Source organism: Lytechinus variegatus, chromosome 2 (assembly GCF_018143015.1).
Source record: "Lytechinus variegatus isolate NC3 chromosome 2, Lvar_3.0, whole genome shotgun sequence".
Classification (NCBI taxonomy): Eukaryota; Metazoa; Echinodermata; class Echinoidea; order Temnopleuroida; family Toxopneustidae; genus Lytechinus; species Lytechinus variegatus.
This window is the reverse complement of record NC_054741.1, coordinates 6,636,598-6,664,129: the sequence shown is the minus strand read 5'-3', so window position 1 is coordinate 6,664,129 and position 27,532 is coordinate 6,636,598. Positions and strand designations below refer to the sequence as shown.

Sequence of the window (27,532 nt, the reverse complement as noted above, 5' to 3'; positions counted from 1 at the left end):
CTAAGTAGGTCCCCAAGTCGTGTCATATCGCCTTGTCACTCACACTGTCGTTAATGCTTCTTTCATTGTTTGCCTACAGTACCCTTTTCACAACATAAGGGCAAGGGTGCTCAACAGAAATGCTACTAACTAAAAGGGAAAAAAAAGAGCTTAATGCTTCCAAATAAGTCTTTATCAGACATTTATGAACCATCAAAATTGCCCATTATATTCTCATCTTTGATGTAATCTCTTGAGGTTGACATTGATGCTGTAGGGATTTCTAAGTGCTCCTCTTTCTATTGTTGATTAACCCTATAACTATCAAACACATAAGCTAGCTCTACAACTTTTAAGTCTATTATTTTAATAATTCTGGCACTGTATACATACATAATCTAGTTCATGATTTACATCAAGTAATATATTTATGATTACATACACAAATAATACATTTGTACTAGATCTTAGATGATGAAGATTAATCTTTTTCTGCATTCAAAAATAATTCTCTGATCATTTGAAAAACAACTGGATTACTTTTAATTTATACATCCATAAAGAAAATATTGAATATGATTTTTATAATGATTTAGTGTTTACCGTACTATTTTTGAGGGGCTGAACCAGGTACATAATATTTGTTTGATTTAGCATTTAAATTCAAGTTTTAGATATTGTGTCTCTGTTATAAATCTTTTAGTTCACCTATTTAGAAATATATTGTATTTATAATATTTTTTGTGTGCACTGTGTAGCCCCTTATAATGATGTATCTGTTACATTTGATGTAGTTTACCATTGATAGCATCCATACAAGCCTTTTTTTCTGAACACTTTCCTCCTCTACGACATAAGTCTCTCTCTCCCACTCTCTCTCTCTTTCTCTCTTCCTCTTTCTCTTTATCTCCCCCTCTCTCATCTTATGCCCTAAAGAGATTTGCCACCGAGCCCTTTGCTCCATTACGCTGCCAAAATCCAATTAGCCTGTACTCAGTGCACATATTTAATGTATAATAAATCTTTGAGAAATATCGCACAAAATCAATTCATTGACTCATTACGGTACTTTCTCTTTAGAGCAGGCGATGTGATTTGGTGCGTGAAATGCACCATTAAAATTGAAAATCCAATTACGTTTATGGAGTGTTTCTCCAATGGTTGTGTTGTGATGTTGTGGGGGGGGGTAGGATTCTTTTTATCTATTTGACAGTTCATGGTATGGTTTTAATTGATGGACCTTTTAGAAGAGTAAATGTTTAATTCCAAGATTTATTTTTACACTCCATTAGGTGAATGATCACCAGCTTTTGTAATCTCTTGTAATAATTGTGTATTTTCATGCTATTAGACATTGTTATCATGCTAACAAGCTGAAGTGTGAAATTTTTTCAACTGTTTCATCTCTCTCCCTGTGGTGAACAGTTATTTTTTTTAATTCAAATCATTAAAATTATTTAAATCACATCGGGAGCAATAACATTTGTTATTTTGATCCTAATTTACACCTGGTTTTGATATTTGTAATGAGCAATTTTTTTTTTATTTTCATTGATCATCTATTTCAAAAGGAAATCTAATGAATTTTCATAAAATCAACAAAGATGATGAAGATTAAACTATATCTATTGTGGCACTTATCAATTTGTGGTATTTATTGATAGTCAGCTTAATGATTTTTCAAGTTCGTTAGTTCAAATTCTTTAGGATTAATTTCATGTAGTTCCCATGTGATGTTTCTATGGCTTGAGTTTTTTAAATATTTTGAATAATGGATATAAATGTTCTTTATCGAATCAGTTTGTATTACTAAGAAAGTTGAAGAATGGCATCCCGTGCTATTGATCATTGTGTAAATGTAGAAGTTATGATAAATTTTAGTGTCATAATGTGATGATTTTTTTAATATTTAGTGGGCAATTACTGTTCATTAACAACATTGGATCCACTGATAAACATATGATTGGAATCATTTCTATTATGAAATCACTTTCATTTCAGTAAGCCATTAGCCTTTACTCAGATGGCCATGTATCACTGGCCTTCTCTTAAAGCCAATCCTTTTAAAGCAAAATATTGTAAAGACTAAACAGTCAAGGAAAATTGAAGGTCTCTTAAATGACTCTATCCATCAACTAATCACAGAAAAGGTCAAATAATTCTTTATTTCCCCATTTAACAGGATCATTCTTCTCATTAGTATTGGGCAAAACCCATTAAATTTGATTTTTTCCCCTTCCAATTTGAATCAAAACTGTCAAAACAATTATCCTAATTACGGCTCACATCCGCCATTACCTTTTTCCAAAGTGAGTTGATAGCATAGAGGGCATCCCCTTCTAAGTAATTAACAGTGTTGTCATGGTAATGAAAGCTTTGCCGATCCACACGGGCTCATCATGTGCGACAACTGTAAATTAAAGTGTATTTCCCAAGAGGGCATATCGAGGGAAAGTTTCGGCCAATAATGATGTCCAGATAGACAAGTAATCTTCCAAAGAATTTTTTTCTCTCATTTTTCACAGGAAAACTCCTCCCTAACATAGATTGATGACTTTATTTATCATGATAGTGTCAACCATTTTTTTCTCTCTTAAGCTTAAGAGCCTCATTGTGGTCTGGTGTTTATTTTTAATTGGTAAGGGGGGGGGGTTAGGGGGCTTTATCTATGGTTTGCTAATGTGAGACCGAGATGAGTTAACTAGTTACGAACTGGAACTACCCTTTACAATACCTAATGGAATGACAGAATTCATACTTAGTTAATTTGGTCGTTGATACTGGCAAGAATTTATTCTTTGAAATTCTAGAGTGCTATATTAATAGCCCAGCTAATGAAAATTATGTAGCTTGTTGGCATTCAGTTGAAGATTCATGTCAAAATAAATAGATTCTAATGTTGTTGAATTATGCCTATATTTTTTAGGGGAAACATTTGAAACAAATCAGAATTAATCTATGTTGCAAATCTTGGATAAAATTTAGCATTTTGGTCCATATTTATCTGGATGCATTATACATATTTTGCTTTCAATTTGTAATGTTTTGTAATAGCAGCACATGTGGGCAAGTCATTATGAAATACATGATACCCCAATTAATCAGTTACCCCGGTATCCATATCCCATGATGCCCCTCAAGACGAAACCTAATACAAGCTCCAATAATTGGAAGTCCCAATCAGTGTCCATTGTTCTAGGCTTAGCAGACATAATGAGGATAATTAGAACATTGGAAAATTGGTTGGTTTTTGTAGTGGAGGACCTTGTTACAGGGTGTCTGCTAATGGAAATGTAAACTCACAGGGGAATGGTTTCTTTCCAGAATCATAGATCATCAATTCTTTTTTTATTATTATTTTAAATCTCTCTCTTTTCTTTTTTCCTCACCATCTTTTTTTATTATTTCTGCCACTTTCTTTTTCCTTCATGCTCTCTCACACACACACTCTCCCTATCTCTCTTTTCTGTCTACCTTTCCTCTCTCTTATCCATCTTTCTTTTCCTTTCCTATTATCCTCCATCCGCTGTCATAATTATTTTCTTATAAGATATGTTTTGTGTGTACATATATGGATAAAAAAAAAAATTCTTTGATATATTTAGACTCTGTGGTTTCAGACATTCTATTGGAAATAAGTGCCAAGGAATTGGATGTAAATGCCTGGAATTATGTAAAGACAATTACCTGACAATACCAAATCTAAGTCCATTATTTCAGGTCATCTAGTGATCATATTCTAAAGATAGCATCAGCCTACATAATGTACATCTCCATACAGAGTGTGTAATGGAAGGAAAGTGAATATTGTTATTACCACTGCAATATTCTAAATGTTAAATGAAGATTAACATAGAGAAGATAGGGTCTTAATTGTTGTGGTAGAGGAATACCTGAATAACTTGATTTTATAAGACATAGCATATATAGTTTTTTTTAGCTTATTTACAGACTGAATATACGCACTGTCTTTCTTGATAAATCATACCTATGAATTGTTCACTTACTCTTTAATTGTCTTTTTCTCTGTTTCATGAAATCTATCTGCAAATAGCTTTGCACTTGACACATATTCTAGAAATATCTCAGAGAGGACTGAGATTGTTTATTTAAATCTTTAATTCAGTTTTGTTAGATATTCATCCAGTAATCCAATGGCATTGTTTTACAATGGATATCTTTCCTCATGCATCAATATCAGATTTCTTGATTGCGTATTTGTACATGATTTTATATACTTAGCCTGCCAACAAATGTAATTATCGTTTCTCTCAGATCCATTGGCAGCAGTTGAACAAACATGATCCCATAAAATTTTAGTCCTGCGCAGAATATGCATTTCCGTCCATTTTTTTCTCATTTCACCATGCTGACCCAATCTCGTGTGTCAATCAAGCCTATATACCTCACGCAGCTAAATACACGGAAGAAACAATGTTCAGTCTTGTCCGTTTTAACCTTGGAAAACCAATTACTTGAGGATTGATTTTTTTTCTGTCCCAGTGTAATTTTGTTTACTTGAAAGCCTAGAACAAGACCTTCATCTTTCCTTATTTATTTCTCCACATATATCCCTCTTTTTCTCTCTCTCTTTCATGTCACCATCCCCACTCTCTTCCCATTTCTCTCACTTTTTATCTCCATCTTCCTCTCCATTTCTTTCCTTCTTCCTCTCTCAATCTGTTTATGAATTATTTTTTCATTTGTTTTTCTTTGATTCTCCCGTTTTCATTATTCCCTATATCCTCGTACCCACAGTAGCTTCTTTTCCTCTTTAATTTATTTCTTCTAACATATCTCCCTTTTACTTTCACTCTCTTCTCATTTTTCTTTTTATAGTCTTTCATCTCCGATCTCACTCTTGCTCCATAAATATCACTTGTCTCTTTTTGCGAGCAGTTTTTCCCCTTATGCCTTTTCAATTTTTTCATCTTATTCTTTCCTTCAGCTTGATTTATGAGTGTAGGTTGGACACAGCAAAATGAATTTTCATTGAAGCTTAGTTATTGGAAACAGCCTTTATTTGATCTTGCAATATTAGACTGATATATTAATGTTTTAAATATGAGTGTGCTGATATTAATATCTCTTGTACAATAACTTGGTATGTAGTATTGTACAATAACTTGGTATGTCTTATATTATGTGTTACTGTAATATTTTAAAATATTTTCGTATTGTCTCACTTTTACATGTTTTTTAATGTTCACGGACCTGCTGAAAAGCAGTCTGTTATGACTGAATGTAAGTTTTACCATGATTAAATAAATACAATACAGTATTGCCTGTGATGATACACTTCGAGGGCAGTGCTGTTTAATTATACACTATAGAGGACACAAAGTTTATAATCATTTAACACACACTTCGGGGAGAGATGAGTGATATAATGAATCAATTTAATTTATTATACATATATTTGGGGGTTAAAAGCTAGGTGATTATGAATCAAATTTATTTGACCAAATGAAAAATAATGAATAGACAAAGTGGAAAGTAGACCAAGTGTTGTGAAGACCAAAAGACATTTTTACCAAATTGATAGTAGACCAAGTATGTTTTTCCATGTGGTATTAGACTGGACGTAGACCAAGTGGATATATTATATTTCCTCTTATTACACCATCTAAGTTAGATATGAAGCAACTATATATATATATATATATGTTTTACCTAGTTACTACCAATGACCAATCAAGATCATTGTTGCATGCGCACTCTTTTTAAAATTCTGACCGGTAAATTCATATTTGAAATTCATCAAAAAACCTTTGTTACAGAGCCCTGGTTGTGTAATGGGTGAGAGATAACAATGAATAATAATAACAGGCACTCCTATAATATCCTTTTTGAGGAATTATTACGTTCTGCTGGTACCGATTTACCTCACCTGGGTTTAGTGTAGCTCAATGTGGATCAATTTCAGTCAATACTGCAAGCTATTACTAGTCATAGCAATGTGACCATACCTTACTACCCTCTGTGACATAGCATACCTGCAGTTGGAATGTCTTCTAGAATCATAGCTCATTAGTAATACTAGTCTGAAGAAGTGAAGAAGAATGGAGAAAATTAACCCCTTGAAGGTAGCAGACAGCAACATTCGGGGAGAGTCGCAGAGAATACCGGAAGACGGGACAAAACTTTGTGGAGATATGAGGGAATTATTTTTACAACTGTATTGCAGCATCGATTGATGCCGAGTGTGTATTTTTGTAGCATTTGGGCATGCAATTGCAGAGCCCTTTGCTCCTCTTGTATTGATTTCTGTTTATTTTGCTAGGATCCAGGTGCATATAGAAGAAAAGTTTGGGTGAGGGGGTGGGACGGGGTAAGGGTGGGAGGTAGGGTACATTGGGGAGGGGTGGAGGATTTGGATTAAGAGAGGGGATATACCTCATTATTTCATTCTCTTCATAAGCAATTTTCTCTGAAAAGTCATCAGTAAATTCTCTTCCTCTTTGTGTCTCTCTATCTCACACACATACACTCACTCTCCTTTCTAACCCTTTCCTTTCCAGTGCATGATACATGTACTTCCTACTTTTAAAATGGCATTTGTTATCTTCATCCTTCCATACATTCATCTTTAGGAAGACACAAATGTTATGTAAACATCCAAACCACCATCTATGACAGCCCAAAAAACCAACCATATGAAATGTGAGAGAATCAAGAAAGAAACCCGAGATTGGCATCTGTGTATTATCATAGCTCTATAAGCGGTGACATGACATTAATTTTGTATTTTTTCTCTCCTTTTGTCGCCCTCTCTTGTTGTTATACCCTCCAGTCGCACGAGATAACATCAGGCTTTGTGAATAGCTACGATTATTGCAACCCCCGCGAGGTACCACACATTACACGCAACGGCAGGCCGGCCTACAATTCAAGAAACATGTCTGAGGTATGGAAATCTTCAGAATTTTCTCTTTTTTTCATCTTTCGGTCTCCTTTTTACAAAATTAGGACATTTGAAGACTTTTTGTTTACCTTGTGTCATTATTGCTTTACTTGTCTGTGAGAAATTGAAAGATAGATTTAGAAGATTACTTCTTAAAAGGGAAAGGTGAATTATTGCTTGTTGTAAATAATTTACTTGTTGGAAAATATTGGCAAGAATATTTCTAGGATAAAGTACCCTGCTTCCCTGTATTATAAAAATACCAGTAAAAATATTAGTGGGTATTGACATAACACCATCTGTAATTAGATTGGAAATATTCTATTTAGAGACCCACTGTTGTCAATGGCTATGTCACTACCAGTTCTATCATTTTTATTTATAATTTTCCCCAACTTGTTCAATACTATTCGGGAAAAAAAATTGTTTCCTTGTCCATAGAGTAATTCTTCATTCAAGTGTCTTTAGATTAGTATTCTGAAAAAATGGACAAAAGTTCAAACTGACTATTTTGTGATACAAGCTATCAAATGAAATATTTGGAGGGGTAAAATTGTTTTACACATTCAAAACTATTAGGGCTTGGATAGATGGTTTGGCAGTTTTTATTGATGTTTCTTCCAGTTACTACTGCATTCGTCTTTGTGTAAATTTAGCTTTATAATTGATTTCTTATGATACTTCTTGTCGAGTTCTAATATCTTCCTATTAATAGAAATAAGAGGGATATAGAATGAGTGTTCCATATTCTGACCTTATTAACAGTATTATTAACCCATCTTAATATCTTCTGGATTTGCCACCGGAATAATCTAGCTTCCATCTCCACACCTGCTCTCTAATTTGTGAAAAGTACTCTAGAATTATCGATTATGGGGTCAAGGGGTCACTCATCCAGACGGACAAGCCTTCGAGATATTTCTGTTTCTGTCGTATCTCCTTCTAAATGATCTTATTCGAGTTAGCGTTCTGTTTGATCGTAATCCAGTCAGTCCATACAGTTTGAATATCCCAGATGTCGGATAAAAATAACTATAGAAAATGAAACAATTGGATTAGAAGTCTACAAACCTACTTTTTCATTTTATTGTCCTTATTATTTCTTTTGCTGAATATTAGTATTAGTTACCCTGAATTTCTATCTTTTCATCTTTCAAGTTGATCCATGATTCTTATATCATTATCTTTTAAAATTTTAGACAGGTAATGGAGTGAGTAATGGTGCTGTTCCTATTAAAAGATAAAGAGACGTTTCAGTTTATGTGGAGCAAGGCTGTATCATGTCCTAGTTTTTGTTACTGCATGTTATATTATCCCAACCAGCTTTCTACAAGATTGAGATACACAAATGATAAGGGACATGAATCTGTTGAAAGACCATATCCCTCTTAATATGAAGTTAGTGTTTACAGGAACAAAACTTGCAACTTTTGGAAATGCAAAATGTTTTAAAACTTCAATCACAATTTACTTAAATTTGTAATATATCATAAAAGTTTTTTTCTTCTCTCACATCAAGTGTGCTATCATAAGATAGATAAGATCAATGTATCTTTTCAACCAGTCAGTTCTGCAATTAGTAGTTGAAGTTTTAGAAGAAGTAGAAGTAGCAGTCATCATCCAGGGTCCCGTTACACAAAGGTTAAAGGTGAACACCCAATTATGAAAAATGATGGTTATAAAAGCTATTCAGAACTTACTTCTGGTGACCATTGCATAAAAAAAATTTACCTGAGAAAACCCTGTGTTGAAGTCAATGGCAGAAATCAGACTAACCTTAGTTTTCAGTTTTTACCAGAGTTTTCTCAGGTAAAAACTTTTATGCAACAGGCCCCAGGAATCAATCAAAATTTTACATTGATATTAAAAAAAATACATATCTGACATATTTTCGCTAATTAAAATGCAAGCAATGAAGTTGAAATCACTATTCTGTAAAAATAAGATTGTAAAATTCAATAACTCAATTTTGCACTTGATTTCGATCAAATTTTCAGCATTGAGTTTGTTCAATCTTTTTGTGTTTATTCAAATCAACTTTTTGTCAGGGTTAAATCAGCTTTTAATTTATTTACATTTCAGAGAGCAGATAGCAACCTTCATACTTTTTTAAAATTTCACTTCACATACAGACACACAGTCCTTCCCCTTTATCCAAATTGGAGAACAGTATAGTTTCACAGTTTTGTCTAAATTTTCCAGCATTTTGTCTCAAAATATTCAGCTCAGTTCATTTACATAGGTTTAAGGGGTCCATTGCAAAGCTGTAATCCCCCATGCCACCGTTTTATCACAGATCGCGACCTTTAGTTTGTATCAATGAAGCGATTATGATCTAAGCTGTCTGCTTTTAAGAATCGTGCAGCGGTATCAGCAGACTTACATTTAAGTGCTCTGAAGCTTACCCAACGTCACATGATATACGGTTTACCATTCATAACTGGGTCCTCTCTCAAAACTGCACCGCGAAGAAATAAAAATTAAGCCGTTATTGTCGTCATGGCAAGGTGTCGTGAGGAGTGAAGGAAAAAACGCTTTTGTTTGTTGATTCTGAAAAATGAGGGAAAAGGGGGAAATGGGAGTGATGTATGAAGTGTTTCAGAGGAAGCCTTGTTTTTTGTACTGTTTATTGAGCACTTTAATACCTGAAGAATTCTCGCAAACTAGGTGATGTTATCTTGCAGATTTGCATGCCATTAGATGGTTATCTCCAGAAAGTATAATGATGGCAGTGTATTAGGTACCCAGGGTCTCTCCCAATAAACTCTCTTTCCATTTTTTTAATGGAAAACTTGTTCATTCTCTTTTCTCTTTCTCTCTCTCTCTCCTGCTCTCTTTTTCTATCCTTATTGACACTCAAAATTCTTTTTTCCACTTCTAAGGTAATTTGAGTTTCCTTGATATATGGCAATATGTCCCCCAAATTTGATTACTTTTGAATGTGTTTCTCCATTAGATACCTTTTGATGAATGGTCAATAAGATTTTGTTTTACCATTTTAATATGTTTTTCTGTCCTTTCCTACATTTATTACTTGCCAAATATCTTATTCTTTATAATGTACCTGTAGGTTTCACTATTAATACATTAGTTACTTTTTACAAGTGGCATTTTGTTATCAATTTCTTGAAGCAGTATAAGTAGTGTATTCAAAATGATGATTAATTGATCACATTTTTACACACGAGTTTATTCCAAGCAAAATGGATTGATGAAGGAATTTTTTTTTTTTTTTTTTATTGTTTCCAGACATTCCACACCCCAAGTTTTGGTGAGGACTTTGAGATTCTACCCATCACTCCTCCCAGGATGCCAGGCGAGGGTGCTACGCCGGGAATGAACCCTGCCTCAGCCGTAGGATACCCTGAACACACCGCTGCTGGTGGTGGAGGAGGGGGTGGTGGTGGGGGTACAGAACCCACCTTTCACACTGCCGGAAGCCCCCAACAGATGTCCTCCTTGACCTCCCCTCTAAACCCTCAACAAGCTACAAACGTTCCAAGTCCACGGACCTCCACGAATTCTCCAGTACTGTCACAAGCCCAATCCCCTGCCCTGAGCCACACTATGAGCCCTGCAGGAACCTACACAACCTCCTTGTCGAATGTCACACCCAGTTACTCGAGCCAGTCCTCCCCAGTATTTTCAGATCAGCTCTCACACATGACTGAAAGTTTGCCAGTGGCGACATCGGCGCAAGCCCCCGTTAACCCTCAGTTCCCCCCTCAGATGTTTGACGTACCGCCCATCACGGATGCGGCTTGCAGTATGGGACACTTTAACAGTGGTATGGACCCCGTCATGGCCGCCTCCCTAGGGAGCTCAATGTCTGGGGCCACCACCCATATGAGCCCCTCCTACCACATGTCACACCCACAGCAACCGGGGCAACACCACCCCCACCCTGGGCAGCAGCAACAGCAACCGCACCACCCTCACCACCCCCAGCAAGCACACCACCCTCAGGACAGCAGTAATTTCTTCCATCATGGTCATACAGAGATGGGTCCACCCCACCCACCCGGTCCACAGCACCTATCTACCATCAATCACTCACAGCTTGGGCTTGGCTTGCACCATGGAGGACTGCCCCCTATGTCACAGCAACACCATGCACAACTCATGGCAGGACAGACTGCCTCTCCCCCTCACATGGTAGCTGGTAGGGCGGGGCACCTAGAGAGTAGTGAGGACAGCGATGACAACACTCCTCTTGCACAGGTGAATATTCCAAATTCTTTTTGGAACAAAATCACCCAAACGATCTTGTCTTTAAAGAGTTATTCCTCTTCACTGAAACAATTTAAAGCTAGCTGCTCAAAAATGTCATCTAGTACTCCGAGTAGTTATGGTCCACCTTATGGGCTGGTAGAGGTATATTGAGAATTTACAGGAAAATTGTGTAAAGCTTTTTTGTTAATAAGATTTAGGGCCGTAATGTTCAAGATTGTTAGATCTGCTCATTAAGTAAATATCGATAGGAAAAATATGAATTATTTAGAAGAGTAAAGATAGCGGAAATGAAATTATGTTCCAGATACATGTAGTAAAAAAAACATGGCAGCCATTACACTATATACAATAAGATGAGTCCTACATTTGTCATGGCATCTATAGGTTACTGAGTCATGAAATCAAAGAAAACTAAAAAAATGTCCCAAAATTGAGAAGATAGGCTTGTTCATTAAACTTGTAATGAAATAGTTGTATTTGAATTATCTGTTTTTATTTATTTCCTTCTTATATCACATTCTCTCATCCAGTTTGCTGCTCAGGCCAAGCGGCCAGAGGTCGTCAAAGAAACGAAAAAGAAGCCCCCCAAGCGCAAGCGTAAGAAGGACCCAAATGAACCCCAGAAGCCAGTCTCCGCCTATGCTCTGTTCTTTAGGGATACACAGGCGGCCATCAAGGGTCAGAATCCCAACGCTAGCTTCGGAGAGGTCTCTAAGATCGTTGCATCAATGTGGGACAGCTTGGATGCTGAACAGAAGGCCGTAAGTCACATTTTATACAAAATATGATTCCATCATTTTCAATATTCCCATGCAGATTTTCATGCATCCATCAAGATGAGAAACCGGTAGAGTGTGTGTTTGTTATGGGATTTTTATGGACACGGTCGAGTGGTTTGGGGTACCTGACTCAGCACATGAAAGTGTGGGGTTTTATACCCGGCTGCAGCACTTTGAGCAAGGCTTTCCCCATTCACTTCTCATTTATCATGTTATGTTATTACTATTGTAACGGACCAGACATTTAATATCAGCATCCAAAAGATGTGACCCACGCCGTGACTAGAATTATGGATCTCAAAATCAGTTTGTAACTTCCACATGCAGCTGACTTTACACATATGCATGCTAACATGCCCAGTTGATTAGACGATTTATTTAAATGCGACCATGGGTACGTTTCATGAAGAGTTATAACTATGGTAACTATGGCAAATACCATGGTACCAGGACTTGGGGGGCCAATCATATTCAAGGATTCCACGGTAGTTACAATAATGGCCAAGTTAAGAAGTTTTATGAAACGGCCCCCTTCAATCAAGTAAACGACAAAAAAAAATTGGTATCAATTGTGTGATTTTTGTGTGTTACATCATGCAAATTTGTTTATATTTACATATTTCCGAATGTATTTTGGGAAAGAATAAGGAAGAAGCATAGATTTTGAGTAATATGATATTGATTCATTAAAATTGATTGTTTTTTTTACAGGCTTACAAGCAGAGGACGGAAACGGCAAAGAAGGAATACTTGAAGAAGCTTGCAGCATACAGAGCAAGTTTAGTTTCAAAGGTAAAAGTTTCATCTTAGCTTCTTGAAGGGAAACTAGTTTTCCAAACCCTATCAAAAAATGATTTACAACTTTTATTTAAAAGATTCTAAAATGGTAGCATTGATTGCATGAAAGCAACATTGTTATTCATTATTGATACAAGATTTATGAATCCAGGTGTTGACTCACTAAATTTGGAATTATCATAGAACTGATTTTCAGATTTGACTTAATTTTTACACATGAAAATTAATTGTGCAAGCAAATTTTTTTCCTTATTTTATAACCCACATCCATACCCCATACACTGCCATGTACACACCTTAATGTATCTTCCTATTTTCACTTTATTATCCCTCTTCCCTTCCCTATCAGTTATTTACCTTCCCTTTTTACCCAGTTGTTTTATTCCTTTCTTTGATATCTACCCCCTTCTACTACCCCTTCCCCCATACCCCTCAACTATTTGCTCGTCACTCCCTTTATTCTTCTCTCCCCCATCCATAATCTACTTCACCCCTTTCCTCTTCCTTCCTTTTTTTCACAACAAACTTCCTTACCCCCATACTCCAACCCATGCTTCCCCACCCCCTTCATCCTCCCTCTCCCTTTTTCTTCCTTCACCCCCCCCTTCCCCTACAGTTTCCCCAGTGATCAATCTTACTATCTACAATTAATTGTTTTGACAAGCTGACTGATTATACCAGTGACGCACTCTTTGTCAAAATCTCCTTTTGATGACTCATTTGTTTATCTTTCCTTCCTTCTCTCCTTCGTTCTCTCCATCTCGTCCAAGTCCTTTCAAAACACATCCATCACTGCCCTCTATTTGCTTTCCATTCCGAAATCATACATCATGTCATTGTCACTTTGTCGATCCCCACCCGCGCCCTCTGTCTCAATCTTTCTCCCCCTTCCCTCTTCCTCCCTCCCTACTTCCCTCCCTTCCTCCCTACTTCCCTCTCCCTTCCTCCTACCAATTTTTTTGTATTATTCTTTTATTCCATTTCTTGTGTTATCCCCCATCTCTCTCTTCCTCTGTATTCATTTATCACCGAGTTTATCTCTGGATTTTATTATTTATAATTTTGTTTCTATTGGTCCAACTTTGGCATTATCTCCTGTTCTGCCATGCCCCAAACAGATATATAGATGGGAGAAAATCTTCATTCATGAATGATAAATGGCCCTGAACTTCATTCTTTGTTACGGCAATCCATCTTTCTCTCCGTGCTCTATTAAATCTTGTTCATTCACTTAAGGCTTTACATACATTCCTCATTCATTCATGCAATCTTTACCATGTACTTTTTAACTACTCACACTGTCATGCAAGATTAACACGTAAAAAGTGGAATGAATATCAAATTTGTGCTCCCTCTTTCTCAATCTTTCTCTCTTGGCCCCTTCAGCTATCCACGGAACATTCATGACTTCCGAAATCGGCCATTAAACCGCAAACGGGCCCAATTAGGCTCCGTTTTGCGATCCTCGGCCTACCAAAACTCATTAGCAATTTTCACATTTTAATTCTGGTAATGGGCAGACATGTTCTTCAGTGGATTCCTCTCCCAAGCGTCTTACAAGCGATCTCATTAAGGTCTTGTAGTCTTGCTTCCCCAGGGCTTTGCTCAATTATTCCTCTGTATAGTTCAACAAGAAAATTGGGATATGGCAATTTGAGGGGGGGGGGGTGAGGGAGAGAGAGAGTATATAAGAGAGAAAGAAAGTAGAAGGGGATGACCTTTGAAATATTGATGACGATCTCTCTTGGGCCATGGAATCAATCAATTAAGCATCAGGAGATAGGATGATTGGATGTAAATCTTGTACGTAGTCGATTGTCAAGAGGAATATTAAAGTATGAAATATTCACGGTTTGCAAGTTATTACAGTAACTCGGCCCACCCCACAGGCATAGATTGACATTGCACAAGGATGCATGTATTACCTTCGTATTTACTGTGTTTATGTGTGACAGTTTGGCTTAACAATCATTTACTGGTTGTGATATAGTTTAGGATAATAATAATAATATTACAGAAGATTGATGTAGTGTACTTTTCATCTCTAATTAGGTGTTCAAGGTGCTTCAGAGCAAAGTAGCAACAACAAAAAAATTTGAGAGAGCGATTTGTTTAGCTAATTGTCAAATTTTGTTAATTCAATGCATCAATTTTAGGAATAGGCTGCTAGATCATCATGTGATAGTTCCATCGATACGACATGACTTTTTCCTCACTTCATTTCTATTGCACTCTAGTCACTATCATCACCACTATTTCTCCCAGTATCAGTTTGGGGAAAAATAATTCTTTGGTAACTCTCCTAAGGATTCCACATGCCTTTTCTCTTGTTCCACTTCCACTGCACAACCTCCCTCATATCCCATTTTTATAAGTATTCACTTCATTTCTTAAATGTAAAACTACCATAATCATCATTTCATCACTGTTATCCTCAGATAAAGCTCAAACCCCACCCTCTATGTACCCCACCCCTACTATTCCCCATTGCAGTGTTTTGTACATTTCAAATCCTATGTTTTCATATGAAGTTGATATAATATAGATGACACGCTCATCACAGCAGCCGTCAAACCTCTTATCCTGTTTGTAACTTATTTGACCCCCATCCCCATCTTCCCTCCCAACCACACACCAGTAAGAAAATCCAGTGTTCATCAATTCAATACACCATCACCACCATCTGTACAGAAACAGACTTTCACCCCTGATAGACCCATCCTCATTATCCCCAACCCCACTTATCTCTGTACCCCTTCCTTTACCCCTACTCCCCTACCTGATGCACCTGTTGTCTTCACCATCCCCCAACCCCATCCCTCATGTACCCCTCCCCTAACCCTCCTCCACCATCCTCACCACCACCTTGTGTACAGAGATACTCTCAGCCCTGATACATCTTTCCTAACCATCTCCCAACTCCATCCTTCTTGTACCCCTACCCTCCCCCTTCTCCACCAATTTTGTAGATGGAGACTGACTCTTAACCCTAACACACCTGTCCTCACCATCCCCCAGCTCTACCCTCTCTATACGATAGCACCACCCTTCCCCTCCTTCATTCCCGCTACCATCTCATATACAGGAACAGGCCTTCAGCCCTGATACACCTGTCCTCGCTGCCCCCTACCCCACCCCTCTTTGCACCCCTCCCCTCTCCCTCCTCCACCGTCCTCCTAGTAATCAGCTATGCTAACATTTACTCTATCTCACTCGCCAATCTCTGGAGTGAAGAATAACACACAGCACAAACAATTCAACTAGGTCAGGACTAGATACTGGCAGGGACTAGTGGAGCAATCAATAATTTGTGCAGGATCTGCGTGCCACTATAACTCAATTTGCACCCCCTAACAAGTCCTCTAAGTGTTGGCAGCTTATTCCTTATGTTTTCAGCATCGTTGCACGGTTATTATTATCATTTCTCCTTCTCCCATTGGGGGAATGATGAGAATAAGGCCGTTTATTTCCTACACACCCTACTCTGAGAGATGGGGGAGATGGATATTGAATACTGAATGGTTATATCAAATCTATCTTGTGATCGTAATGCATGGCGACCGGGTTAGGTGCTGATGACATATGAATACAAATGATGAAACGGCCATGACACTGATGTGGCGTGTCTCTCAGGTGCACTTGTCACACAGATCTGTAATATTCATATATTTCTGATGATTTGTTAGATGGACCAAAAGATGATATTGATAATGTCATATCGGTAATAAGGATAATAATAATAATGATAGCAATAATGATACTAACTGATACCATTCATGAACATTATCCAGAATTATCTTGTAAATGTATTTACAGTTATCTGTTGCAGTTACAATGCCACCCTTGCTCCATTCCATACCCCCCCCCCCCCCCGACCCCTCCCTTACATGTATACTCAAACCATCTGAAACCATCAAAGGAAATATTGATTCAAGGCTGACTGGTAGTATAGGAAAAATGATTAAACTGGGTCAATACCTCATGCATATCCTCCTCTTCTGTCCTCCCCCCCCCCCACCAACCAAAAGAAATATGTAGCCTATCCACCAGGCTCATTGACAGCAATTGTCAATGGTAAAGAGACCCTCTGTGGTTTAAACAACCCTAGTTTTTGAATGACATTAATCATGAATTTATGATGAATAAATATGTTTCACCCTGTCTTCATGCTCTATGTGATTGCTATGATCACATGTTTTGTTTTATCGCTATCTTATTTCCATAACACCCTCCAAGTGTTTACAGCACATATATTTTTTCTGCCTTTCTGATAAGATAATAAGGAGTGATTCCATTCACATTTTCTTTCTTTTAAGCCCACCCAATATGCAGAAACATGAGTGTTGGAATAAAATGTGTATGATCAAGAGGTCTTACTTTTTACCAAATCAAATTATTCATCATCAAGCAAGAGCCCCTTCCCGCCATCCTCTACCTTCCACCAATAAAAACAGGTCTCAAGTCTTGAAACTAGTCTAATTCTATTGATTCAAGACTAACTGTTTGTACAGTGATGCAGGTGGGGGAACCTTCGGAGGAAATAAAATGTAAACATATTTGAAATTTAGAAATAGATTGGAACGACATGATGTTTTGATATTTCCATTTCATTACATTTCTGTATGCTGATGCATTTTCAATCAGAGAAGATTTTTGTGTGTATTTTAGCTGTACATACTTCTTTCAGTTAGGGAAGTAGATGCCAAATCAAAGAAACATTTCAGGTTTTTTTTTTTAATATTAGCTTGAAAATCAGCAATACTTATTGATATTTTTCCTCCTTTTGTGATTGGGAATTTGTTTGACTCAATCTAGTCAGGTCATTTGTGCAAGGCCCTTCAATGATAAATTAGTTATCCATCAAATCAATTCTGTGGGCTCTTTACATGAATCTTAGTAATTGATTGTCAAACAAGTTTGTGATTAATTGCTTTAAGGTAACGGACCCAGTGATCAGAAATTGAACTGTGGAAAAAGAATTGCCATCATCCTCACTAAGATTTCAGCAATGAAATTATTATATGAAGAATCTCTTAATGACTCCATATAAGAACAGTTTCAGTCCCTTTTCTGGAATTTCTTTAGGCTTCCGATGATCATTGAGTCTTTTCCCCCCTCTATTGCAATCCCCAAGGCATCTCCTTGCTGTAGATTTGCGGAGATTGGCACAGACTAACTGTTTGCCTGCTAACTTGCACAAGCACTAAGACAGAGAGACCCTCTTACAAGTGCATTGATCGTAACTTGACTCCTGCTGTGTAAAGATTCGTTCGTTTGCTCGACAAGAATCATACAGTTTCCCTGCGTGATTGACACGCAGTCATTGATGGTGTTGAAGGGGGGAAGGGGGAGGAGAGGGGAAAGGAGGATCCCCTTGTGGCCTTTGATTCTTATGTCAGTTATAGCAAGATAATGATAAGTATGGAAGTATCCAAATGATTGATGCAGAGGTTAGATTCGAGTCCTGTCTTTTAGATGGTGATGTTGGAGGTTGTTCCCAGTTCGGGGATGGGGGGGGGAAGCATTCAAATTATATTTAGATGGGGGTGTGCCTCACAAAATCCTGAAAGGGGTCTAAGGAACTGACTACAAGGGTAAAATACAGGGTCTTTGGAAATAGAAATATACCAAGCAGTGTGAAAAACAGGTTCTGCGGAACAGGATCGCAGTATTTTATACTGTAGGTACGTTGCACCCTAGCACTATGCTGTGCGTGCACGGCTGGACATTTTTGGCAGGCCTGGGGAACAGAGATGTTACGTAACAGGGGTCTTGTGAGTGGGGCTGGGCGGCTTCTGAATAGAACTTTTTTCATATGGAGTATCTAGAGAGCTGGAATTGAGGTCTGAAAAGGGGGGCCTCCAGAGCAGCACGTCCAGTACCACCAATGTATGTGAGTGCCCCCCCCCTCCCTCTGGGGTTCCCAGACATAAATAATCATACCCAATTGATATATATCTATAAAATCTTAATCACACAAGACACTGAAATCCACATCTTGAAGTTTGAAGATGTCCGACATCCCTTATTGTGACAAAGATATATAAAGTGACCGGGTGGGGATGAGGGAATAAGCGGCATGGAGATACTTAACTTAGATAAGTTTATGTTGCTTATTGTTAATTGGTGAAATAGTTATAGGTGGAAAATCTTAATCATCATTTAAACTGAAGTGGTAGCTCGCTAGCAGGCAAATGGATTTGTAAATTGAACAGGCGGACTGAAACTGGATAATCCTAAGGTGTAATATTTTCTCTAATTTATAATCTTTGTTTTTCGTTTCCAGGCCGCCGTAGACCAGATGGACCCTGAGGAGCAGTCTCCCAGTAAGCAGCAGAGACTGTCTGGTCCGGTCTCGGTCTCTCCCCCTCATGGTGCTAATGTGGCCGGTGTCGTCGGCCAGCACCATCCCTCTGTTGCACCCAGGGTTATTGCACCCAAGCCACCGTCATCGTCCAATGCACCGGTGGGCGGCGGCACCATGACAACTGCAGCAAGCCCGTACGGTCAGCCGGCAGCTATGGTACAACCAATGCAGAACGTACAAAGAGTCGTCAAACCAATGGTGAGAAACGCATACCACTCATTTATTTTGAAATTATCTTTTATTTTTTGTATTAAAAAGGCAATTAAATACCACTTGTGCTGTTTTTTATTCATGTATCATCAACTTAATGAAATCACATTTTTATGATTCATTTTATTTTCAAAGAAATTCAATTTGGCCTATATTCAATTATTCAGATTAAAAGTTCAAGCATGCAGACATCAATATATGCACTGCTTTTCAAATTAGAAATACAAGGTATATAACACATCAGTTAATGTAAAATATATAAAAAAAACCTTTAAAGCCATCTGAACATTAATGGTCTCATATAAAGATACAATACACCAGTTGGTGGACTGTACTTTATCAGAAGAAGGGGTGAGGAAAGATCTTTTTCAAATTATACTGAGTTTACTGAACTGGTTGTGAAATGAGATCAATTTTTTTCTTGTAATATAATTCAACAGATATATATATTCCCAAAATTTAGTAGTTTTCAACCCCCCCCCCCTTTATGAATAATCAATGGAGAAAACCATTGAACAAAAATGAATGAAAAGAATGTAATAATAGATGTTTCCTATCTTACTACAAGTTTTTTTTTTTCTCTTTGAATGAATTACATTTCCTTCCATCAGAGTAACCAGACTAATGTTGAAATGGATAATGATGATATACAGTTCTTGTTGTATAGCGCATAGAGACGTAACATTATGCATGTAACGTCTCTATGCGCTTTCAAAGGACTTTGATAGCAAGACTAGGTTCTTTATATCGTATTAAATGTATTATTTATCATATTCCAAGTTCGGCATGATTCTTTATCAATTTGTATGAGTTTGGTGTGGGGTTTGGAGGCCCTTTTTAATTGAATTTTAGAAAATCAAATAAAAGAACAGCTCTTGTATGAGGTTGATGATACATGAATAGTGCTTTATTAGCAATGATTTTGATCAATGTGTCAATGTGTAGATTACTTGTCTTGCATGCTATTATGATTTTTTGTTTCATTTTGAATTATATCAGTGATAGTAAACTTCAAAAAGCTTGGGAGCCAGTATGGGCCCTTCAGTATGTGATACTGTATTTGGTTTGTTTTCTTGTACTTGTCACTCCTAAATTAATCATTAAGGGACTCTTTGATAGAAACCTTTAAATTAAAAAGAATCATGATCTACCAGTTTTTGGTATAAAAATCATAAACATTGTTTATTTCTTCATAAATAATTGATATTAATTATATATTATTCCATTCAGTTCTGTGTGATGTATTGTTTATAGATTCATGATAATTAATAATGTTCAAGGCTATTGTAAATATGGGATGATTATATAAATTTCTCTTTTGTTCTCTTTTCTTTTTTATCCCCTTTCTCTACCTCCTTTTGCTTACCTCCCCTGAATTGTTTTACCATTTTTTTTTTTTGCCAGTCGCCACCGAAGGCCGTAAGCGAGCCACAGCCAGTGCTGTGTACTCGCAGCGGGTGTAACCGGCCTCCTATAGAAAGCCCCGATTGGGATAACGAATATTGCAGCTCGCAGTGTGTCGTAGAACACTGCAGGTACAATGCCTCTCTCTTTATCAGCCTAGAGAGTGTTAAACTCTACATTCAAAACTAACCTTTTTCAATATCACAATACCAGAGTTTGCTGCATACTAACCATGTTGGCTCTCATGATGTGATTAACAGAGTGCAATAAATACGTACCGGTAGAATCCAATCCATAATTCGATCATTTAGATTTTATTCCCAATCCTAGGTTCATTTTTTTTTATTTGAGGGGGGGGGGGGACTATTTTTTAAATGTAGAAGAAATGTTCTATTAAATGAAATTGCTTTTGATTTTCATTTATTTATGTTAATTTTTATCATAGGTTTATACGCTTATCATCAGCAAAATTATACAAAAATATTGTAATAATGGTGTTTTAAAACATTGTGTCTCGTTGACAATTTGGGGTGTTGACCATTCTTTTTACCACTTTTGACATTTTAAGTCACCTATTGGGCATCATGTTTTGAATATTTAGTTTCATATTGAGGGCAATGTCATGCAAATCACATTAACTTGCATCCATTTTCAAAAACATTTGAAATGAATTTCACTTGTATATAATCTCATTTTGTATACACTCACTCACTAGCACAATCACTTGGGAAATGGTTTCTTCTAAGCTACAGAGGGCGCTAGTTGTGTATTACCATTATTCCCCATTAGATGACTGACTAACCTCATGGAAAAGTCATTGGGGTCAAATGAGAATGAAAATATTCCTGCTCTTTTTATAATTTTGTGACCGAGATTCATAAAATTACCATGGCAACAAGAATTATTATTACTACTGCATCTTGGCATCATGGAAACACAAATTTTGTAACAAATAGCTTCTGATTTCACCTTCAAGAATTAAAAGAAAGACCACCTTGTTTTTCTTTATTTTGTGTAGGGTTGTATTATCCTTTCCACTTTTCATCTGTTCTTCATTCAAACCAGATCATTGGGGTTTTTTTTACTTTTCCTCTCTTATAAACATACTTATTTTTTTTATATTCGGTCCTTCTCTATGCTCGCTTTGTATTTTCACCTTCTTGTTCTTCTATCTTCTTCTTCATCTACTTAATATTGATCATTTCCTCCTCTTCATATTTTTCATTTCTTCAACTTGGTCTTTTTCTCTTATTCTTTTCTGTTCATTTATCTTCTCATGACACTCCCCATACTTACCATCTATCTTCATCTCTTAAATCCATTCCACCTTTTAATTCATAATTTATAATTTCCATACATAGGATTACTCTAAAATATGTATACTTTATATTGTTTGCATGCCACGTAAATAATTTTCTGTGTAGGTGCAATGTGTTTTGTTGTATGCGTTTGTTGCTTTGCATGTATTTCTTTCATGTTATTAACCCTGTTTATTGTTATTCAACAATCGCATTGTGTTTGAGCTCTTTATTACTCCATTTGATATGTTTGTTCTGGACCATTAATTTTTTTTGGAGATATTGCTGTGTGTCATTTTTATACCTGAGGGAAATTTTAGTATTTACAAATATCTTTAGAGAAATAGCGACAATTTCATATAAAAAATAGTGACAATTTCATGAAAACAGTTTGTAAAAAGGAGACATTTTTGCATTTCTTGCACATTTCTTGCATGGTTCTATTTTCATTGAATATTCAAATTTGTGTTAATCCATTAAAAATCAATTTTAGATTACTACTTTAGATCAACTTGGTCTTTGGTATTCAAAATTTATGGGTCTGACTATTCATTTCTGTTTAATTAGTTTTACATTGCTCTTTTTTTCAATTGTTATCGCTGCAAAAATTGTGCATTTTGGCATGATTTTAGGAAATTGAGTTATGCATTTTGTTGATCAGCTTAAAAAAAGTATATTCACAACTTGTTAATAATTTTCATTTTTCTCTCTTTATCTGTATCTGTAGGGACGTTTTCACTGGGTGGGTGGTGACGAACAATGTAAGCTCCGGAATGGTGCCTCATTCGGTCAAATAGGATGCCCGGACCCCCTGCGTGCATCATACGGTTGGTACCATGGACAGCACCCCCCTGGCAGACAAATGGACATGCCCTATGCTCACATGTAAATGTATTTATGAGCTTGGTCGAAACACTTAGTAAATAGGGGTGGAGAGCACTGGTAAAGAAACAAATTGTTATCAAATCTTGAAGGAAATTAAAGTACTAAAGGAAACCCAAATCAGGAGGGCAAATGGAAAGGTATGATAGAGAGAGGCAGTTGGAAGAAAGTTTTATCAAAATCGGTTACAAACTGACACAGTGGATGGATGTAAAAAGTCTCAATTTATTTTTATATGTTGGAACTAAAATTGTCATCATTGATTTAGAGTTGAAGAAAAAATCTCTGTTACGATTCTGGTATTTTCTCTCTTTACTAGGCCCGTTTTGAAAGTCAATTTTTGATGCACGTGTACACGGCATGTTTTTCGGTCGTGTACACGTGTACTGTGAGAGCGAGTTATGTTTTCATGTCGACACGGACCCCCATCAACATGTCATAAAAAGGGTCTATATAGCCTAAGTCACGCTTGTAAAGCTTACCTGAGAAGTTTGAAGTATCAATCCACACAAATTAAAAGTTTACCCAGCTTAGCAACGCATTAAATTAATAAAGACTGCTTAAGAAAATAAGTGCTGGGCCCTAGCTAGCGCCGACGCTCGTTGGATGCGCATTTTGTATACTGTATCGTACATGCATGCACAGATTGCTGCAGAATTAAGTGTAACTGAAGTTATCGATTGATTTTCATTATTTTGTTGCCAATTTGAGGAGCGTTTGTTTGTAGGCTTGTAGCACATGTGTACGAGCGTATAACACGTAAGTTGTGGCAATGATCGCTGTCGCAATTGGTGATTCTCAAATTGGCTCTGAGTGTGATTGAGCAACGCTTTTGAGCTTTCGAGACCGGAGCAGACCCATTTCGTGGTACAATAACTTGAGTCTCAATCGGCGATTTTGGAAGTGAACTCACTCTAGATTAATTGCAATATATTGACATATTAGTGATTAAAACATGTACAGTGTCTGAGAATTAAGATTTAATGTGAGGCTGTGAGCTTGTTCACTGACTTTGTAGTCCCATGCAAGCTTTATGCAGATGCTACCGTGTACACGGTGATGGAATTTAGTACACGTGTACTGACTTGACCGTGCGTGTACACGTGTACCCGAAACGGGCCTACTCTTGACCTTTAATTTAATGTCTATCTGTAAATTGCGGCTTGTATCTTTGTAAATTCTAAATTTATGAGATAGACAAGTTGAACCATAAGAGATAATGCTAAAAAAAATGATAATGAAGTACAAAAACAAATCACAATCACATGTAAAGTTGTGTGCAAAAGCTTGCCCTTCTCAAACATTACCAGTTTGAGAATGACCAGTGAAGGTACAGATAATTAGATATTTTCTTTACTTGTATAACTCATTTTTTCACTAATTTTGATAGAATTTTTTCCAATTTGTTTCTCTATATCTTATATTTTCATTAATAGTGATGTTCTCTAGCAGTGTGAGTTCCTTATAAAACCGAACCGCTAATTTTTATACATACCTAGTAGTGGTGTGTCCTCCTGACCTACAAGTTGTGACAACTTCCCTTGTCTTTATACAAAATGATATTATGCCTACTTACTGTTCAATCGTAATTTGATATTATGAGTGGTATTCAAATTGTTTGTGATGTAACTTGGATATTATTATAATTTATTATACCTTTGCAAAGAATTATTGGAAATAGCTATGAAACATTATAAATCTATGGAGGAATACTCATATTGAGTGAAGTCCATGTGTTTTATGAATAAGTGTTATTGACAGTTCACAGGCATAGTGGTAAAAAGGTTCATATTTAATATAATTTGAAAGTTGAGATAATTGTATTGAACTGAATGTGTACAATAATGATATTGGAAACTAGACTAAGTGAAATATCTTACAAAACAAAATAAATTAATGGAGAATTTGAGCTTTGTTGCCCAGCAAATATCTTGATGTAGATGAATCCTATATTAAACTTAAAATTATTGTTGTGATTTCACTATTGAGTGAGATTTCAATTTGACTCACATTACCAATTCCTCACAAATGCCTAAATATCATACTGCAAGCAAAAAAATTCTCCCTTGACACCATGTTTATTATACTTAGTGGTAATATAATCGTGATAATAATAATAATGATAATAAGAATGATATTAATAAAAATAATAATAGTAATAATTTCATAGTGCAAAAACAATGTGAATATATACTTCTGCACTGTAAGGACTCCTAAGACTTGGAAAAAATATGAAAACAAGTACATAACTAAAAATATAGGTCTGTAGGCTAATTTTGACTGTTTCTAATGATTTTTTTTCTACCGATGGGGTTATGGCATAGTGGTTGGTACTCCAGATTCATGAACTGTTGATGCCAGGTTCAAATCTCTGTTAGTAGTCACAAAGTGATTTGTGTTCTCAAATAACAATGAGATTTTGGCTTGAAGCCCTATCTCTTCCATAAAGACAGGGCATGTGTAAATATATTTGCTCCTATTAAACATGGGTGTTGGTATGTACCTTGAGCCATTAATTGTTTGAATTATTGAATGATTGTTCTTAAGACTTCTTAATCATTCTTGATACATTCCAGAAACATTGCATTGTCATGTTGATATATTTCTGTCATTTATTTTGCTGACAAATGTTTTTTTGTCTTTGCTAGTTGAAATAAAACAGTTATTGCTTTTATCATGTTCTGTCATGTATGTTTATCTAAACTGCATCATCATGTTTTTTTTTGAGAATTGGAAAGTAAGTTATTTTTTTAAGGCTCAATATATTTATGTTGTGGAATGCCATAGTTATTAATTTCTGAATTGTAAGTAAAATGATAAGGTCTTTTTTGCCAACGTTTGCAATGTAGAGAAAAGATTATTTTAATATATTGTTATGTTGTACAGTGGGGCCTCTCGCCCTCAATCCTCTTCCCTTCTTATTTCTGCCACTGTTTCTCTCTTCCTCCCCTCATTTCATTTTTTCATTACCCTTCTCTCTATTCATTTATTCTCCTCCACCCTCTCTCTATCCCTCCCTCAAATTCCTTCCATCATCCATCTTTGTCTCTCTCCCTTCCTGAATCCTCTGTTTCTCACATCCTCCATCTCTCCTTTTTCTAAGAATCATATTTCATGGAATGGCAATCATCCATACAAGATTTACTTTAAAAGAAAGAAAATAGTATAAATGCCTGGCATGTGTAATTACATAAGAAGTGTGTATATTAAGTATTGAAGAATGTCTCTACTTAGAAAGTAATAATTATTTGCAAAACTCTCCCAATACAGTGTTGCAGGTATGGTAAAGATAACCTGCCCTTATATTACAATGTTTATACAATTGATGTTCTCTTTTCAAGAAGGGAAACCAGAGTGGGGGGGGGGGGGGGAGTTCTTGCGATGTAAATTAGTGTGACCCTCAAACCAGTGCCTAAGTATTGCATCAGTGTTCTCCACCCTAAACATGTCTGTAAATAACCATGACAAAAAAAAAGATAAGGATTGTAATTTTATTTGTAATGTAAGATGTGCAAACTTATACAGCTTTTTCTCTTCGAAGTCTTGTAGTTATAAAATTTCATCATGAGCTCTTATTTTTCTTCTTCTGTTCTTGCAATTCTCCTGTATCTATTTATGAATTTATGACCGAGTAGGAGCCAGGTTTGGATCAGGTGCGGGAGGATGCGATCCAACGACGGTCTTCGTACTCATGTACAGTTGGACTTGAAGAATTATATGTATTTTGTATTAAAACTCAATGCCTAATTAAGTACAAGGAGAAACATGTCTGAATTGATTGATTGAAGAAAAAAAAAAGTTGGAACTTAATAGAAGTGCACTTGTCTATTACTAGCAGGTTAATAAAGTCAAAAGGTGGAATGTAATGTTTGCTTGTATATTTCTATTTTTTTTTCAAAGAGTTTAGGGTGTATGTGGTGATCTGAAATCTGACTAGAGTAAGAATGGTGACCATGACCCTAGTGGGGATGCCAATTGTAATGGTAAATATTGTGATGGAGAGTGTAAATGATCATGGTATTGTTGAAGGTGATGACGACCATTGCGATGGCAATGGGCAATTATGTTCATAAATATTGTGATAGAGAGTGATGGTGATGACAATCATTGTGATGGCAAATTGGCAATGTTAGTAAATATTCGTGATAAAAAGTGTTGATGATCATGATATCGCAGATGGTGATCATTGTGATGGCGAATTGGCAGTGATGTTGGTAAATGTGATAAAAAGTGTTGATCATGATATCGATTATGGTGAGGACAATCATTTTGATGGAAAATTGGCAATCATGTTGGTAATATGTGATGGAGAGTGTTCATGATTATATCGCAGATGTGATGATGATCATTGTGATGGTAAATTGGCAATGATGTTGGTATATATTGTGGTTCAATTTTAAAGGGAAACCAATCATTGGTAATAAAATTGTGTGGAAATGAGGAAACTAAGAGAAACAAATGGTGAAAGTTCAAAGTAAATAGAACTAGAAATAATTCACCATTATCATCAGTACCATCACCATATTCACCATCACATCCATCTTCATCCTTATCACTTTCATCACCATCATGAATTGTCATCACAATCATCACCACCAACATCATTACCATCATCTTTATCCTCATCACTGTCACCGTCACTATCATTTCAATCAATATCAGTATCATCACCATCATT

At 36.4% G+C, this 27,532-nt stretch overlaps 1 protein-coding gene across 2 annotated transcripts in view; it reads left to right on the top strand.

The window, feature by feature from the left end:
- The window catches only part of LOC121407172 (thymocyte selection-associated high mobility group box protein TOX-like), a 32,088-nt gene extending 8,967 nt beyond the window's left edge, over window positions 1-23,121 (top strand). The window contains exons 2-8 of one of the 2 annotated variants that reach the window (XM_041598121.1): window positions 6,773-6,886; window positions 10,133-11,104; window positions 11,647-11,877; window positions 12,607-12,687; window positions 18,980-19,258; window positions 20,675-20,805; window positions 22,700-23,121. In XM_041598121.1, coding sequence (XP_041454055.1) covers window positions 6,773-6,886; window positions 10,133-11,104; window positions 11,647-11,877; window positions 12,607-12,687; window positions 18,980-19,258; window positions 20,675-20,805; window positions 22,700-22,769 — 1,878 coding nt within the window. In that variant the 3' untranslated portion in view covers window positions 22,770-23,121. The remainder of the gene's footprint in view (window positions 1-6,772; window positions 6,887-10,132; window positions 11,105-11,646; window positions 11,878-12,606; window positions 12,688-18,979; window positions 19,259-20,674; window positions 20,806-22,699) is intronic. The other variant, XM_041598122.1, reaches the window with a different exon arrangement.
- The last annotated feature ends 4,411 nt before the right edge of the window (window positions 23,122-27,532 follow it).